The 17,933-nt window shown below is 48.6% G+C and overlaps 1 protein-coding gene across 2 annotated transcripts in view; it reads right to left on the bottom strand.

The window, feature by feature from the left end:
• The window catches only part of DNAJC4 (DnaJ heat shock protein family (Hsp40) member C4), a 43,576-nt gene that overhangs the window by 13,808 nt on the left and 11,835 nt on the right, over positions 1-17,933 (bottom strand). For both annotated transcript variants that reach the window (XM_033174928.1, XM_033174929.1), the window contains exons 2-3: positions 17,383-17,524; positions 13,600-13,699 (exon numbers count right to left, since the gene is read on the bottom strand). In XM_033174928.1, the coding sequence (XP_033030819.1) occupies positions 13,600-13,699; positions 17,383-17,524 (242 nt within the window). The remainder of the gene's footprint in view (positions 1-13,599; positions 13,700-17,382; positions 17,525-17,933) is intronic.

The following is a 17,933-nucleotide window of genomic DNA, read 5'->3' as shown; positions in this document are numbered from 1 at the left end:
GTACACAATAAAATAGATGGCTGGAGGGGTCCAAAGACACTCTGGTCAGCAAAGGCTGGCACCCTCCTCTGTAAGCTCCTGCTATTTGGGCTTGGCTGCCAGGGAGGTGAGGCATTGGACTCAAAATCTCTAATTCCATCTTGCTAAGCTGTAGTTGTCTTCTAGCAGAGCTGTTGCAAAAAGCTGCCTACCAGCAAAGAACAGAAGGGCCCTGCTGGCTTGTTCCAAAAACAATAATTTGGGACAGAGACCCTGCCCTCAGGCTGCTGCTGCCGCTGCCTCTGCACTGACCGCCCATGTATTTCCACGAGACCATCCATCACAGAGCCGTGCATGGTGGGTGGCAACAAAGAGACGTACCGAGCCAATGTGCCGAGACCAGGAGTTCCTGGGTGGGGGTGAAGGTGGGTGGGAATTTGTACTCAAGGGTGTTCATGGGTGGGTGGGGGGAGAAGGACAGTCTGATTCCATAGCCTGGTCCTGGTAAGAGCCAGGAAACCTTATATGTGCATCTGCACCAGTCCAAGAGGACTTCCTGTGTAGTTCGGAGAATATCCCAGCTTTGTGGGCCCGATTGCTGTGTTTTTTCCTAGCCCATGGGCTGAATATGACCATGCAGGTATCTTTATCTAGGCCCCAGGACTCTTCCAGCCTCCACTTCACCTCATCATGCCCTGCTCTGAGCCCTCCTTGAGTGCTTTTTGCCATGGACGATGGAGAGATGGGCATTTATTGGGTGTAGAATGAATTTGTTTGTTACATTTATTACAGTTGTAATCTCATAGTGCAGAAATTTCTGGCTTTCACATGGATGCAACATGGCCTACCGTACAAAGCTCTGTTCGCTTTCCCCTCTGGCCTTGCCCACTGCTGGCATGTGCCCCATCCCCCATTAGGTGACCCTTAAAGAAATGTGGCCATGGGGCTTAAAAAATCCCACCACCTCTGGTCTGTAGTTGTTACCCACCCTGGGATTTATGTGAGGTGCAGGAGAACTTAGCCTCAAATATCTAGACCAGGCATGTCCAACTGGTAGATTGTGATCTACCGGTAGATCACTGGAGGTCTGCGGTAGATCACTGGTAGATCATTGGGTCCCCCCCAAAGAAGCTGAACAACTGTGGCCCCCCCAAAAAAGCTCAACTTTTTACTTCCTCCCTGAAAAAACTCAACAACTTTGACCTGAAGCCCAAAAAAGTGGGTAGATCACTGCCAGTTTTTAACTCTGTGAGTAGATCGCGGTCTCTTGGGAGTTGGCCACCCCTGATCTAGACGAAAGATGGCCACCACCTTCCCTGCAGACCCTCTCAGGTGTAGTGATCAGTGCTGGTGGTGGTGGTGGTGGGGGCTCTTGGTAATTCCACTGCACTCTGAAACTCAGGGTGGGGGGGCCATTCGTGCGGCAGTCCCTAAGTTGTGGAACTCTCTCCCCACAGAGGTGAGTCGGACACCTTCATCAGATAGCTTTTATAATATGCTGAAGACCCTTGTGAGAGATATTTTCAGGACTCACCCTGTTCCTGTGGCTGTCATTTGTTTTAAACTGTATTTAATACAGATTTTTTTTTTTTTTTTAAATGGGACCTTATGGTGAAGGGCAGGTAAGAAACCAAAATAATGAGAATCTTTAATAATGCTATCTTTCTGTGGGTTGTATCTGACTAAGTTCTTTTCAGAAGTCGGTGAACCTAAGTGAGTCATGTCTATTAGCTTCAGGGGGTCTGCTATGAGCAGGACTTGCATTAGATTCAACCCTTTTTTCCTTTCTAACTATGAATGCACAAACAGATCAGCACTCTCTCTCTCTCTCTCTCTCTCTCATACACACACACACACACACACACACACACACACAGATAAACACTTGCCCATCTTCAGCCTCACTTTTTAAGGAGCTCAAGGCAGTATAAATGGTTCACTTTCCCATTTTTATCTGCATAAGAACTCTCTGAGGTAAGCTAGTCTGAGAGAGTGAAGGGCTGAGGGGAGATATATATTCTTTTTGAACCAGTACCTCTTCAGTCCTAGACTTGCCACTCTAACCACTACACCACCCTGCCTCTCCTAATGTCCTTTCCCTGCTAAACGAGGGCACTGAACGAGCATCTAAAAGGCCCCTGGGGAACAAAAGTGGGGCATGGAGCACCAAGGAAAAACCACCAGGGCGAAGTTGCCAGCAAGAGAATCTCACACTCGCCGCGCCATTCAGCTTGTCATCTTGACACGCTCCTCTGATTTAGCGTCGAGCACAAGCAATTAAAACAGCCCTGCAGTTAAAACCATGGAGGCAAGAAGGGGGTGGGTGGGATTTTGGCTGGTGGAGAAAGAAATGAGGGGGATTTAGAATGGGGCACTTGTTCTCCCTGGAGGTAATCCTTCGGGTGAAATGCGTTCCCACAGACAACTCAAATGCAGGCTTGGCGGCCGGGTGGGAAGGGAGAGAGGGGCCTGCGTTCAACAGGGACCTCTCTCCTCATCCGACTGCAAATCGTGTCAAGTTTGTAGAAAACAAAGCAGCCTTCCTCCTCTTCCTCCTTCCAGGAGCTGGCTGAAGTATTTCAATGCTCCCATTCAATTCTTAAACGCCTGTTAATTACCACGAAGCCACACGACAAATCTCTCTTTTGCCTGTCTCCGCCACAAAATCTTAAACTTTCAGGTTGTTTCAGGCTGCTTCCTGGCAACCAGTTAATTGACCAGTTCATCCTAATTTGTTTGAACAAAGTTTGCAAGGAGGTCAGAGAACATTCTGGCTTGTTTTCATAGAGGTTGAATTGCATTGTTGAGTCAAGCAATTGTTATCCCCCCCTACACACACAGACACCTTGCAGTGAATTTACCTCTCACTTTCCTTATCATAAATAACAGGCTTTTTTGTGGGGGGAGGGTGAGAGAGGTTTGCTGCACAAGAGCACCTAACTCACTTTAATTGTGCAACCTGAATTTGAACACAGCACCTCTAGACGTCTTTTTTTAAATTGCACATTCATGATGATTTGGGCTCACGGTGATATTGAGGCAGTTATACGTGACCCTGTTTGCTGCTTCATTCCCCATTGGCGCAAGTCTTATGACTTCCTGCCAAACTCTTGTTAACGTTTCGCACCAGAAGCGTTCAGAGGGTTCCGTGTCTTTCTTGTGCTACAGAGCAGGAGTGCCCCTCCAGACACAATAAGGGCGGTAACGTTGAGCGAGCATCACAGAATAACTAATAAATCAGAACAATGTATTGGGTTCTCGTATGAATCTGCCACTGATGCACTATTATTAAACCAATAAATATACTTGGGGGGGGGGGAGAACCCAGCAGGCTGGAGGAGGCCCCTTGCAGCATTTTCTCAAAGGACAATGAATCCTAATCAAGTAATTCAGCTCCTGCAAAGCATATTCCTTTACTGTTCTTTTTTAAAATCTGTTTATTTCATCAACACTTGGTGGCTGCAAAAAGCCTCATGCTCACTTTGGTTCCAAAACACATGGCACTCGCTCAGCTGAAGGCAAATACAACCTTCCAGGACTGTGATATGTTTCATGACCACATGAGAGCAAACATCCCTTATTGCCTCTCCCCTGTTTTCCGGTCCCCCACCCCTGGCTGGCTCCCCACAGTGCAAAGCTGGCATCACTCAGCAGAGGCCAGAACAGTGGACAACAAAGATGTTCTGGAGCGATAAGGGGGTTGTGTCAGTTGGAGGCTGCGTGCAGATTTCCCCCTTACATGGGGAAGTGGCGGGGTGGGGAGAGGAAGCCCAGCACAACACCCTGCTCCTTTCAGGCCCTTTAGCCGGTATTAGGGACAGGGCAAATCTGTCAACTTCAGTTTCTCCTTTTCCCCATTCTTAAATCCAGTTCTCCGTACGTACATGTCAGCATGCAAACTTATGAAAATTCATCAAGATTTTAGTGCGATGTTTTCTTCTAACACACAACGCAACTTTGCCTAATACGCACGTTTTTGCAAGCAATTTCCCCCAATATAATGTGGGGCTTTTTGTACATTATTTTCAGCAACAAATACATTTTACGCATTCCTTCTTACCCTAGCATGTTTGTGCACATCACTTTTGGCTGCAGAAATGCATTGCAAAATTCAGAGAAGTAGGGGTCTCGACGGATGGCTGTGTTTCGGTTCGTGAATTGTTTTGGGAACTGTGAACTTGGTATGTTCATCTGGACTGTGAAATGAACCGATTTTCTCTCTCTCCCCTCCCCTGTTCCCTAGCCATGATGCCCGGCAGTTAAATAGATGTTCAGAATGTTAAAGAGTTACGGATAGCCTATCGGTCCCTCACCCAGCCCCGCCGTCAACCCTCCCCAGCTAAAAAGGAAGCACAAAGCTCAATGTCCTTGCAAAAGAAAAACGCTCACTATGCTGGGCAAACCAATAAATCCTCCCTAATGGTTAATTAAGAGATTTGACGCAGGAAAACAAGCGAGCTGGAGGGGGAGGCAATTGTTTTAAAGCAGCAGGTCAAATGCACACAGGCAGACCTTATTCTCCACTGGTTTAAAATACCAGGGTAGGAAGAGAGGGACAGAGGGTGAGGTGGGGGAGCAGGGGCAGGAATGTGCCGAGCAAAGGAAGATTCCCAGCTGTGACCTGCCTTTTCTGGAAGAGCCTGGCTGGGACAAGGTTGTGGGTTCCCAAAACGTGTCCCCGCTCCCAGCGCCGCGGCCTCCAGCTTTTTGAACCCCTGTGCAAGCCCTTCCTCTGCCAAGCTGCCATTGGGCAGCTGCTGTGGGTTAAGGTCCCTCCAAACTGGTGCGATTTCATGGGTAGGTGCGTTCTGCAACATGCCACTGATAGCGTAACAGTGCATTATTAGTGGATTTATAGAGGACTGCCTGCACATCATTCTGCTTTATGAGTAGTTCATAGAATCCTAGAGTTGGAAGGGATCCCAAGTGGCATCCAGTCCAACCCCTGCAACGCAGGAATTACAAGTAAAAAATCCCTGACAGATGGCCAACCCACAGAGCCGTCTCATCCATTGGGGCTGGTGGCGCGGCGCGCCAGGGCGCAGCAGAGCACAGGAGCACAGCTCTGCGCGCCCTTCCAGCGCTTCCGGGACGGCTCGCGCTCCTGCGCGCAGCCGGGTGGCGCGGCGCAGCCGGGCAGCTCGCGCTCCGCGCGCAGCCGGCCGCCCACCCGGTGGAGCACAAGCTGCCCAGCCGCGCCATCCGGATGCGCGCGGGAGCACGAGCCGGCCGCCCTCGCCTCCCGTCCCGGAAGCGCTGGAAGGGCGCGCAGAGCCCCGCGCCGCTCCAGCGCCACGCCCCTCACCCCCCGCTCGCCCACCCCCCTCCCAAGGGGCGGCAAGCGCGGGAGGGAGGCGGCGGAGAGGCGGCATGGCGGGGGCGCCGGAGGGATAGCCGCGCCAGGGCGGCAGATCCCCTTAAGACGGCTCTGCCAACCCATTTCTCTTTAAAAAAACCTCTTATGAAGGAGAGCCCACCACCTTCCCACATAGTCCATTCCACTGCTGAACAGCTCTTACCGTAAGAAAGTGATTCCTATGTTTAGTCAGAATCTTCTTTCTCATAATATGAATCCAGTGGTTTGGGTTGTACCCTCTCGAGCAGCAGAAAAAAAAAGCTTGCTCTACCTTCCATAGGATAGCTCTTTAGATAGTTGAAGATGGCTCTCATATGAAGCATTCTGCAATGCTTGTTAATAATAACATTTTATTATTATTTATTGTGGGAAGCTGAATGTACATAAGTTAAATGCAGGCATGTTGCAAGTTACCTGTATAGTAGCAGTAGTAGTAGTAGTAATAATAATAAGAAGAAGAAGAAGAAGAAGAAGAAGAAGAAGAAGAAGAAGAAGAAGAAGAAGTGTGTGCAGAAATGCATTAGGGAACATTTGCAACAATATGTGTATTAGGGAAATTGCATATTGGGGGGAAAATGTGTACATTAGAAGAATTGCATACTGAAACACTGGTGAATTTTCATGAGGATTAGAAAATAAATAAATGTAAGTATATTCACAAACTGATGTGGAAATGTGGAAAACTGAAATTAAGATTGGAAAAATAAGAAACTGAAAGTGACCGGCTTGTTGATCCCTCCCTGCAACCAAGGATGGCTGATTTTGTCCTCATGTGCACTTGGGAAGCTCCTCTTTGGCCCCAGGCAGGGGCCTCCTCTCTATTTACCTTGCAAGTGGTAGCTTTCGGGAATGGCGCTAGACAGCAAACACTGGCCATTGGGCTGCTGCTTACAGGAAGAACTGCATGAGGTGAGGTGGGGGAGAGGGGGTGAGCGCACAGCAGGACTGACTTTACCTCCTTCAGCGAAAGGGGGTGGTGAGCTACCAAATAGGCCCAGCGGGGGGGGGGGTTGTTCTCCTCTGATGCCCAGGCATTGCCAAATCCCTCCCGCCCAATCAAGAGCTTCGATTTTGAGAAACCCTCCTTCGTTGCCACTGCAACCCAAGCCAACCAAACATGGCCATTTCTACCTCAGCGGTCGGCTAGCAAACTTGAAGGTATGCAAGATCCATCTCTTCGCTCGACCCCTGGCAGACAGATTACGATAACGCTCTGCAAGGCTGGGGGTGGTGGTGGAGACATTTATATTGCATAGATGGGGCAGAGGATGGGGAGGGGGGAGATGTTAACCAATCGCAGGCGGGTGGATTCCAAAGCCTTAGAGGCATCTTGCCCCTTTGCACCGAGCCAGCTACAAAACTTTTGCAAGAGTGCCTGGAACGCCTCCAAATTGTACAACGTTTGGTCTGCCTTGCTCCTTTCCCCCAGTATGATCTCCCCTCTCTCCTGCAGGCCTGACTCACTCTCCTCTAGCAAGAGAGGGCTGCATGAGGCTGGAAGGGAGAAGGTGGGAGTGGAGCTGGCGAAAGGGACAGAACGTGCCCCTAGCGGACCACCACATGTTAAAAATCTACTTGGGTGGGGGGGGTGAGGCAAGCCACAGACGAAAGAAAAGAAAGGGAAAGAGCCTCAGTTAAAGATTGATGGTAAGAGCTACTAGCTACGTGGGGCCTTTTGACATCGCCACCACCGCCCTCACTCCAGCCCCAGTTTTAATTCCCGCCCGGGTTAGAGAAACAAGCAAACGTGCTCCACGTTGGCCCAGACCTAGAGGCCCTTCCGTCCGGCCAAAAGAGATAAAAAGATTCCCAATGCTAAGATTCCTGGGCAGCCCTCCAAGGCAGCAGAGGCCAGAGGCGGGTGAAGGAGGGAGCCAGCCAAAGCAGCCACAACTGGGAGCGACGGTTTCGCCATGGAACAAGGGCAGGGGTTTCCCCAGAAGGGATTCTGGAAGAGGGAGATTGTACAGCAGAGCAGCAGGGGGACTTTCACGTGCATGGCTTAAATCAGCCTTGCATTTGACAACTTGCCCCTGGTAGCCACGGGCGACCGGAAATCCCATGCAGGCGAATGATTGAGCTGACGGAGAAGGGATGGATCCGTTCCAGGAGCGGAGGGAGGTTTGCTTGTTATGTTTTTACAGGAGGGAAAAACTGACCATGAAGTGGCACGGTCCACTTCTGCCATCTCAGGACTCTGCTGCCTTATGCTATGTGTGTAAAATCAGGTCTTGGTAAGAGAATAAAGTAAGATAAGGAAGTTGCTTTGCAGCCTGTGAAGTTATTTGTCCACCGTGTTCAGAATTGTTTCCTCTGCATGGCAACAGCTCTCGAAGAGTCTCACACAGAGCAGACTCCTTTCTGCCACCTGCCACCTCAGGTGGGGAACCCTTTTAAATCCCGGGGCCGCGCTCCCTTCTGGACAGTCTGAGGGCCACATGCCAGAGGCAAAAGTGAGTGGACCAGTACTGTATGCTACTTTCTACACACACACACACACACAAATTTTTTTAATGCATTTGTACGTGATATACCACCCTCTGCACAAGCCACAGGGCAGTTTATAACTGAAGCACGCAGATAAAAATCTGAAAGAATAATGCGACCCTTTAAAAACACAAACAACAACAAATCAAGGAAAGACAGTTAATCTGTCTTCCACTGAGACAAGCAAGAGGCATTATCAGAGTTCAAGTTACACATTCCAGCCAGGGAAAATCACTCAGGGTGCAAAGCAGGGCCAGTGAAGGATTGTGGCTAGCAGAGGATTCCAAGGGCCATACAAAGAGGCCCAAAGGACCGCATTCATCCAGGCGAAAACGTTAGTCACAATCAGTGGTGTTTCCATTGAGCTGCAGTTCAGTTTCTGTCAAATGCTCACTGTCTGTAACTATGTAACTCTTTAAGTAACATATATTCATTTCAATGTAAAGGAAGCATCAAAACAATGTAAAAAAACAACTCATCAATTGTGCAGTGTTTGTGGACTTAGAAGCAACGATGATGTGGAAAAATGCCGATCAAATTCATTTGACTGGTTTTCATTCCCAACCGCAAACAAACATGCAAACTCCTGCAATTCCCACTTCCTTTTCCGTTGGAACTCTCTGGTATTATTATTTATTACTATCTGGTATTACGATTTATTTGTTGCATTTATACCCCCACCTTTTTCTCCAAGGGGCACAAGGCAGGGTATATGTTTCTCTTCCTCCTCCTCCCCCCCCCTTGAATCCCCACAGCAAACCTGTGAGGTAGGTTAGGCTGAGAGGTAGTGACAGGTCCAAGTTCACCCAGTGAGCTTCAGGGCCAAGTGGGGATTTGAACGCTGGTCTCCCAGGTCTTAGTCCATCCCCGTTTGAGGATTTAATGCCTGTTTTTATAAAATGCAGTATGGCTACTAATGGGGACAAAATGTGCAAGAGGAGGACTGACCACAGGCCACAGGCTCGGCCAACAAATAAAGCAGTTTTCCCTCCACCCCACTTACACCTTTGAATAAATTGCCTCCACTTCTGATTTGTCACACCCTCCACCCCAATCATCCGGACGGGAGTTGGGTTGAATGTTCTCTTCCTCACTGGTGTAAGGGCTTGGTCTCAAAATAGCTCCTCACTCTCCCATCCCTGATGCAGCTACTAACTGGGGACACTGAGCCCAACCAGAAGCAAAGGGCATACTGCCCCCCCGCCCCCCCGCAGAGAGGTCCAAGTACCACTTGGAAGTGATCAGTTAAATAGCTGGGGTGGGAAGGGAACAGATGCAAAGCTACTTTCTGAGCGGTGGGAGGAAAGGATGGCAGCAGGTCTGGAAGATGTCACTTTTTGCAGGGGCAGAGGGACAAAAAAAACAGCTGTGCGCAGATGGCGAGAGAGGCTATAAAACACTTGGCACAGGGCTACCTCTGCTGAAAGTGATATAGTGGGTTGTTGTTGTTTTGTAATGGCTAAAGAATAAAAACAAAACGGGACACACAGCAAGAGCTGCTACTGCACAGCTGGGAATCCCGCCCCACACGAATTCCATGCAGACGGAGCCCAGATTTGCAGCTCTGAAATTCTAACAGTCAAAAGCACAAGTGACCTGCTTGCACAATGTAATCCATTTTGCAACTGCCAGAGGCCCCTGCAGACTGCTGGGGTTTGGGGGGCGGGCATACTCTGTAACATGGCACTGATGCAATAATAGTGGTGGGCTTGTATCGGACCGTCCAAACATCGTTCCGTTGTATTAGTGGATCGGCGATGCCTTCTGAAGTTACAGAGTTCTTGTGGCATTCTTACTTCATAGTGCAACGAAAGCAGGGCAGAAACTAATAGACCCCGGAATATTTGTGACGTAAAAAATTACAGGATTTCAGAAAGAAGCCACAGGACATTCACTGGTTCGAAATGAAGCTGTCTGTCTGCCCCAAGACATTTGCAGGAACAAACAGTGCTGAAAGCGGAATTGTGTATAACCACCCTGGTACCATCGTGAGAACAAATCATCACTAATGCACAATAAAAGGGACATCTACTATAACTCACTATAATAATCTCAATAATAAAAAGGGACATCTGAAGGGGCCTTGGATGTTTTCAAATTTCCTAGTGTTTGGGGCTGGAAGTCAAAGGACGGGAGATCTGGCCCATAGCAGTGAAAGATGGGAGAATTATGTAGACTATAGAATCTGCTACTCTAGAAAGCCCTGGAAAAAGGCATGGCTTCCAAACAACATCTTTTGCGGTCGTAAAGCCTAGAAACTATTTCCTTTTTCTTTTAAACGAAGGCTGATGTTTTCAGGATTCTGCACAATTAAATCCAATGCTTGCACACTGTGCGACTGTGCACATTTGAAGTACACAATACCTGGAAACTTGCGTAAGGTTTCTGCGATGACAGCCAATAGTACTGCCTTAACGAGCTTAGGTCTGAGCAGAGCAGGTTTAAACACATTTTGCCCCAGAAATCCAGCAGTCTTGACCTTCCTGGGAGGAAAAAACCCTAATTGCTGGAGACGCAACTGTCCCGAGTTCATCCATGCTGGAAGTTAAAAGCAAAAAGCAGAGGGATTACTAACCGCTCTGTGGAAGATTTTGCAACCACATCAAAAGGGTCTGAATGCCTCCTCTGGCACTGATGGGGGTCTGCTTCCTCCTTAGTGGCGCCTGGCCAAGCCGATAGAAATACCCACTGGAGCCACTCTAAACGTGGGCCACTCCAGACTGGTGTCCTATTGAGGGGGCGTTCTGCAGCACACTCTTGACACAATACTAGGACATTAGTGGCGGATTTATTCTGCTTTAATTTGTTTCATGATGCTTCCCTGATGTTCCCACGTGTTCAGCAGTGGGTGTCAGCTCAGCAATAACTCACACGGCATCCGTGAAGTTAATGCTTTGTTCAAAGAATCAAGAAAGCTCAGGAGGCCAGGCCTAGTGAGCACAGCAACTCATCCTGTTAGATCTTGCCCCAATGAGGCAGTTGAGGGGACTGAAGGTCCCCATGTTCCCACAGTTCTCTAAGTCTCCTCCTCCTCTGAGTCCTTCCCAAGCAATCTGAGACCTCGCCCCCTTGCTTGCCTTTGCTCCACCCTCTTCATACCTCTTCTGGTTCTGGGATACCAGGGGGAAGGGGAGCTGGTGACAGCAGGAGGGGCAGACCCTCTGACTTCTTCATTTCTGCCTCTTGGCCCCTCTCCTCTCCAGCCTCTGCTTCTGCCTCTGATTCTGGACTGATCTCTGCCACAGACTCTCCCTGTTCATTAAACCCTGTTACCTCTACAGCTTCCGACACCTCCTCCTCCCAGTCTGCTCCCTTTTCTCCCTCTGACCACCCATCCTCATCCCACCACCAATCTCCTGGCTCTGAGTCTTCTTCCCTTGGGGGTTCCCCAGATGGTGCCTCCCACCACTCCTCTGCATGCATCCAGTCACGACACCACATTACTGCCATCCAGAAGGGCTGCAGCACAACAAAAGCGGGACAAAAAAGGAACCAGAACATTTGTGTCTAAAAAGTTTCAGCAGGACGTTACAGAATATGCACTTGATTGGGAATGAAGCAGTGTAACCAGCCCAAAGCCTTTGCAGGTACAAACCATGGAAAGTGGGATCATGTGAGACTGCCATAATAGCATCATGAGCACAAATTGTCATGAATTCACAATGAAACAGACATCTGGAAAGGCCCTGCCCCACAGCAGGAGGTGCAAATAGGTTCTCCAGCTTGCAAATGTGTCCATGGGCTCCAAAAAGGGTTGGTTACCCTACGATGCTTCCTGCAAGGCCAACTAACCATGCACACTGGAAGTGCACCAGAGGGAAGGGGCTATTGCTGAGTGGTAGGGCATCAGCCATGCCATGCAGAAGGTCCCGGGTTCAATCCTGAGCATCTCCTATTAGGGTTGAGAGACACTCCCTGTCTGAAAACCTGGGAGAGCCGCTGCCAGTCAGTGTAGACAATACTGAGCTCAATGGACCAATGAGGTGACTCAGTATAAGACAGCCTCCTACCTTCCGCCCAGGGATGCTCTGCCAGCGTGATGCTACAGTGCAAGAATCATTTTGGCTTGACACATTCAAAAACAGAGTCATTCACTGCAGATACGCCTGCTCTTTGCAGTATGGTGAGTGCCGTTTGAGGTCTACCACCCTAAGTGGCTCCCTAGGCTATCTATATGGCAGAGACAGCTCTGGAGTACATTTGTGCTGAAAGCACAGGAGACTGTTTAATTTTAAAGAGCCAGGTTGTCTCTTTCTAAAGCAGGAGAGGAATTCAAAGGAGCACCCTCCTGCAAAAAAACGAACACTGTGCTGGTTTGCATCAGGAAGTGGATCCAGGGCACTTTCGGCTCAACACTGCCCTCTTCAGGGAAGAAGGGAGAGGAGAAGATCCAGGACACACCTGACCATACGCAAAGGATGTTTTAGGTAGCTTTAGAGTGGGTGGAGCTGTGGGTTAAACCACTGAGCCTAGGGCTTGCTGATCAGAAGGTCGGTGGTTCGAATCCCCGCGAAGGGTGAGCTCCCAGCTCCTGCCAACCTAGCAGTTCGAAAGCACGTCAAAAGTGCAAGTAGATAAATATGTACCGCTCCAGCGGGAAGGTAAACAGCGTTTCCGTGCGCTGCTCTGGTTCACCAGAAGCGGCTTAGTCATGCTGGCCACATGACCCGGAAGCTATATGCCGGCTCCCTCGGCCAGTAACGCGAGATGAGCGCCGCAACCCCAGAGTCGGACACGACTGAACCTAACGGTCAGGGGTCTCTTTACCTTTACCTAAAGATGTCTTTAATGACAGCCATGGGTGCAAGAAAATTTTGATTCAGTTCACATTTAAAGGTAAACCTACCAAAAACTGCATTCAAAACAATAGGCAAAGTGAAACACAGCCATCCTCCAAAATTTGTGCTTTTTTGAATTTTGCAATGCAGCTCTTCAGCCAAGCAACGCATAGAAACATTTTTGCACAGTGTGGCTAAAGTGCACATTAAATACATACATTAGTAAAAATAGCATGTAAAAATGCATTATATTAGAGGAAATTGGTTTGCAAAAATATATGGATGAGGCAAAAACACATATAAAAATATGTACGTGCTGATGCATTTTTATGCAAACTGATGTGGAAATGTGGGGGGTGGAATTTAAGATGGGGGGAGGGGATGAGAAACTGAAAGTGACAGATCATCCCATCCCAAGTTACAGCACACACAAAGCTTATTTGCCCTTCTCCCATCCAATGTAATCCACGGTGGTCACTTCCCAACAGCCTGTTTCCAGAGTGTTCACCCTAATTTTTCCACACAATGTTTGTGGGAAGGTTAAACGATCTCGCCTATTTACTGAGCATATGCTTCCAGCAAGTGTTACCCCACACCTTCTGGCACATCTTCCCATCCATTTCTGATGGACTCATGGTTGTCTATGCTGGCTGAGGGTGACAAGAGCCAGAGTCCAAGAACATCTGGGTGGTTCTCCATCTTTGGCCTAGCGGGTAGCCTCTCATAGCATCCTTATGGAGAGGTTCAGCCACCCTTGTGTACATAACATACAATGAAAGCACATGGCTTCCCCCAAAAGAACCCTGGGATCTGTAGGTTGTTAAGGATGCTGGGAACTGTAGCTCTGTGGGGGTGAGCTATAATTCCCAGGATCCTTTGGAGGGGAGCGGATGTGCTTTAAATGTAGGATGTGTATGCTCACCAAGTCAGCTTCAGGGGGTGCTGCTTCCTCCTGCAAATGTATATCCCTCTGTCCCATCCACCCATTTTATAACACACCTTCTTTGACTTGCTGAAGAAGGCCTGCTTGATCTCCTCCAGGGTGGCATCCTGTTTGATCCCTAGCAGGTCATAGTAGCTACTGTTCCTGGCTGGCGACCTACGAGGAAGAGGAGGAGGAATTGGTTACTCTGATGTCATGGCCCATGTCTCCTTCCCGCCCACAAATCTCTCAATGTTGACATTTGTTTATTTATCACATTCATGTACTTCCTTTCCTCCGAGCTCAAGGTGGCATGCATAGTTCTCCTCCTCCCCGTTTCATCCTCACAACAACCCTGTGAGGTAGGTTAGGCTGAGAGACAGTGACTGGCCGAGTGGGGACTTGGATCCTAGTATCCCAGGTCTTAGTCCCACAGCTAATCACATTGGCTCTGACATGCGCCACCAAGCACTAGTGTGGCCATTTTAAGTAAGTCTTTACCATTTCTAGAAAGAAAGTTAGGAGAGGATTGGAGCATCTACGTATCTCTCGTTTTAAACAGAATGTATGGTCTATTGCTGTATCAGAAAAAAATAACAAAGAGATTACACGCATCAGATAATATGAATGATGCAAACGATTTTGTTGATGTCAGGGAACTGTCCCCGGCTCAGCGCAGGGTGGTGGAAGGGCTCTCGGGATGCTACAGAGAGCCTCAGCCCCACCTGACCAGTAGCACCTCCTCGTCCAGCGGAGGGAGCGGCGAGGTCTCCAGTGGGGAGGAGCAGGCAGCTCAGGAGTTGAGAGAGCCGAGGCTCTGGGGATGTTGGAGAGACCTTGCACTCCTCTTGCTCGGCGGGCGAGGAGGGAGACACGCTATTTCCGTCGCCCCAAGTACGCAGAGGGGTGAAACGAAAAGAGGGGAGGCAGAGATTTCGTATACCGAAACTCTTATGTTGGGGTCAGAACTGGAATGGGCCACTCCCGGATTCTGCAGGCGGTTGATACAGACATGAACTTTTTAGCTCTGTACTGTATTACTGAACTGCACTGTGTATTATTGTACATAGTATGCACAATAAAACTACTAAAGAAACGGCTGGAGTTTTGCCTGGTTTCTCATGAGCAACCACCCAAAGACCTTACAGCTGACATACGGCATCCTTTTATAAAACACTTTGCTGATGATCCTGAAGAATGGCAACTTAACCAGATTGATCTGTTCGGGGGGAGAGGCGGAGTTGGGATTCTGGTTTTGTATTCTTTCCTTTCTTTTTTGTAATTGTTTTGTATTGGAAATAAATAAAACAATATTTTAATAAAAGAAAGTAAGTTATGGGGCTAAACGTGCTAGTACCTTTTAAGTGATTCTGTGAAATGAAACGGAATGTACCTTGGATACTTTTTCTGATATCTAGGAATGCTCCCTGTTGCTGATGGACAGCAACATCATCTGTGTGTGAGAGAAGGGGGGGGGGGAGAGACAGAGACACAGACAGAGACAGAGACAAAGACAAAGAGAGACAGTGACAGTGACAGAGACAGAGAGACACTATTGTGTTGTGTCAGTGGCGCTCTCTTAAAATTTGAAATCTGGTTCAAAAAGCTTGACAACTCCTGGTCCACACATGCTCACACTCCCTTTCCTGTCCTCCATCCAAGCAAGCAAAAGGCATTGTCAGAATTCAAGGGAACATTTCATCCCAGACAAGAAACACTCGAGAAAGTTGCCAGGCTTGGTTGTGGCCCGGAAAGGGGTGGCAGTGACCTAGGGAGAGTCTTGGGGGCCAGAGAGGCTTTGAGGGGTGCTATTTCAGAGTATCTGAAGAAGTGTGTATGCACACAAAAGCTCATACCAAGAACAAACTTAGTTGGTCTCCAAGGTGCTACTGGAAGGAATTTATTTTTTATTTTTTATTTTGTTTTGACCATGGCAGACCAACACGGCTACCTACCTGTTTGAGGGGTGCGTTTGACTTCCAGGCATGAGGTTCCTGGTCTACAAAGAATAGCAACAGCTCTCCAGTGTTACAGAGAGGAGTCTTTCTCCTACCTGGAAATGGGTAGATTGAACCTGGGAGATTTCTGCATGCAGAGCAGATACTCTGCCACTGAGCTGTGGTTTTTACTAAACAACAACACAGGACATTAGACTACTCTAGAGGATGCTCAGAAAAGCAAACAGGCCGGGAATGGCACTGGGAGCTGACATATGGGGCTCTTCCCCTCCTTCCTCCGGGTACACAAAATTCAAGAACCACTGTAAAGACTCGGTAAATGATATGCAAGAAATAAGTCTTCCCCCCCCTCCACACACACACATGCATACAGAGAGAGAGGAAATAAAAGAACAGGCGGTTCATTACAAACTCAAGAGGACAAGAGTGAAAAGAATATGTATAACATCCACCAGCTGTGTATATAATATCCTCCGTAATCCACCAACCAAAATACTCTGTTATCAGTAAGGACCAGAATGGGGGCAGCTTGCCAATGGAAGGGGATGCAATTCTCCCACTTCCTTTCTCCTGTGATTCCTTTTTTGTTTTGGGAATAAATCTTGATAATTCAACCAGAGTAAATAGTTAAAGGAAAGGAGAGAGAGAATTAAACAGGTGCAGGCCTGCAAAATGGGTGGGCTGTTACGCTTCGTGGCTCCTTGCCACTAGAGACAAAAGAAGAAGAAGGGAGATTTCATATGCTGGGCAAACGCAATGGGGTGATCCCCTGTGTGCAGCATAGAGGAGCCTGTGGTCACCCTCATCTGAATCCAGAGTACTCCAGAGATCAGTAGAAGGGACCTGGAAGTACAGAATATATATTTGGGGTGGGCAAGAGCTGCCTTGTATCATTGAAGAAGAGTTTGGATTTGATATCCCGCTTTATCACTACCCGAAGGAGTCTCAAAGCGGCTAACATTCTCCTTTCCCTTCCTCCCCCACAACAAACACTCTGTGAGGTGAGTGGGGCTGAGAGATTTCAAAGAAGTGTGAGTAGCCCAAGGTCACCCAGCAGCTGCATGTGGAGGAGCGGAGACGCGAACCCGGTTCACCAGATTATGAGTCTACCGCTCTTAACCACTACGCCACACATTGCTCTGTCCTGCTCAGTTCTGTGTCCTCACTGGCAGTAGTTCTCCAGGATTTCAGACAGAGGACATTTCCAGCCCCACAGAGGGATGCCAGGGATCGAACGCAGGACCTTCTGCATACAAAGCAGATGCTCTGCCACTGAGCTATGGCCCTTCCCCTCTCTTACCAGCCTTATGGTATTTATCCCAGGCGCAGTCACTCCAGAGGCCTTATTCCACCTGCCTGGTATTGCAAACACCCCTAAGCCCTTTTCTGTGACTGACAGGGGCTCTGAGGACTGAGAACACACACAAGTCCTGGATAGCACACCAGGCTTAAGCCCCAGCCTAAGGCCACGAGGCCCTGGGTTCATGTCCCCAACATCCTGTCATGACCCTGGGACCAGTTCCCCTTTCTTCAGGGGAGGAGACTGGGGACTCTGTGGAGCCAGAAAGGGATATGGAAGGGAAACGTCTTTGGCAGGAGCCTAATAGACACTAAATCCAGACTTAGGCTGCATAGATACTACACATTTAAATCACATGGCTTCCCACCAAAGAATCCTGGGAACTGCATCTTGTTAAGGGTGCTAGGAATTATAGTTCTGGGAGGGGGTGAACTCCAGTTGCCAAGATTCTTTGTGGGAGGAAGTTATGTGCTTTCTGTGTATGGTGGGCACACTATTGCCGATGCATCATCAGAAGTCTGCTCTCATAGTGTTCGTCCCGAGCTTTGCTCAAGGCCCTGCATTGTAATACATCCCAAATAAGCCTGGAGGAGAGCACTCACCGGCTGCAGAAGGCGGTAGAAAACACCCGATGCCTGGCACTTTGGCACAGCCTGCAGCAACGGCACATGGAAAAGGGAGCAGCTAAGGTCATATTCAGACCTCCTGAAGAGCGCCACACCCTGGTCCTGGGAAGATGCTGACCTAGGAAAGAGAGAACAAAATAAAATAAAAAATCCCTTCCAGTAGCACCTTAGAGACCAACTAAGTTTGTTCTTGGTATGAGCTTTCATGTGCATGCACACTTCTTCAGATACACTGAAACGGAAGTCACCAGACCCTTAAATATAGTGAGGGAGTGGGGAGGGGTATTACTCAGAAGGGTGGTAGGAATGGGTGATCAGCTGATAGGTGTGGAATACCTGTAGATGACTGCAATTAGGTCTTACAGGGAAAGGCAAGGGGTGAGATGGCTAAAGATAACTTTGTCATGTATAATGAGATAAGAATCCAATGTCTTTGTTCAGACCAGGTTTCTCCATGGTTTTAAGTTTGGTGATTAATTGCAATTCAGCCACTTCTCTTTCCAGTCTATTTCTGAAATTCCTTTCAG

The sequence above is a fragment of the Lacerta agilis genome, chromosome 17 (genome assembly GCF_009819535.1).
Source record: "Lacerta agilis isolate rLacAgi1 chromosome 17, rLacAgi1.pri, whole genome shotgun sequence".
NCBI lineage: Eukaryota > Metazoa > Chordata > Lepidosauria > Squamata > Lacertidae > Lacerta > Lacerta agilis.
The sequence above is the reverse complement of the archived record's forward strand: the minus strand, read 5'-3'. Positions and strand labels throughout refer to the sequence as shown.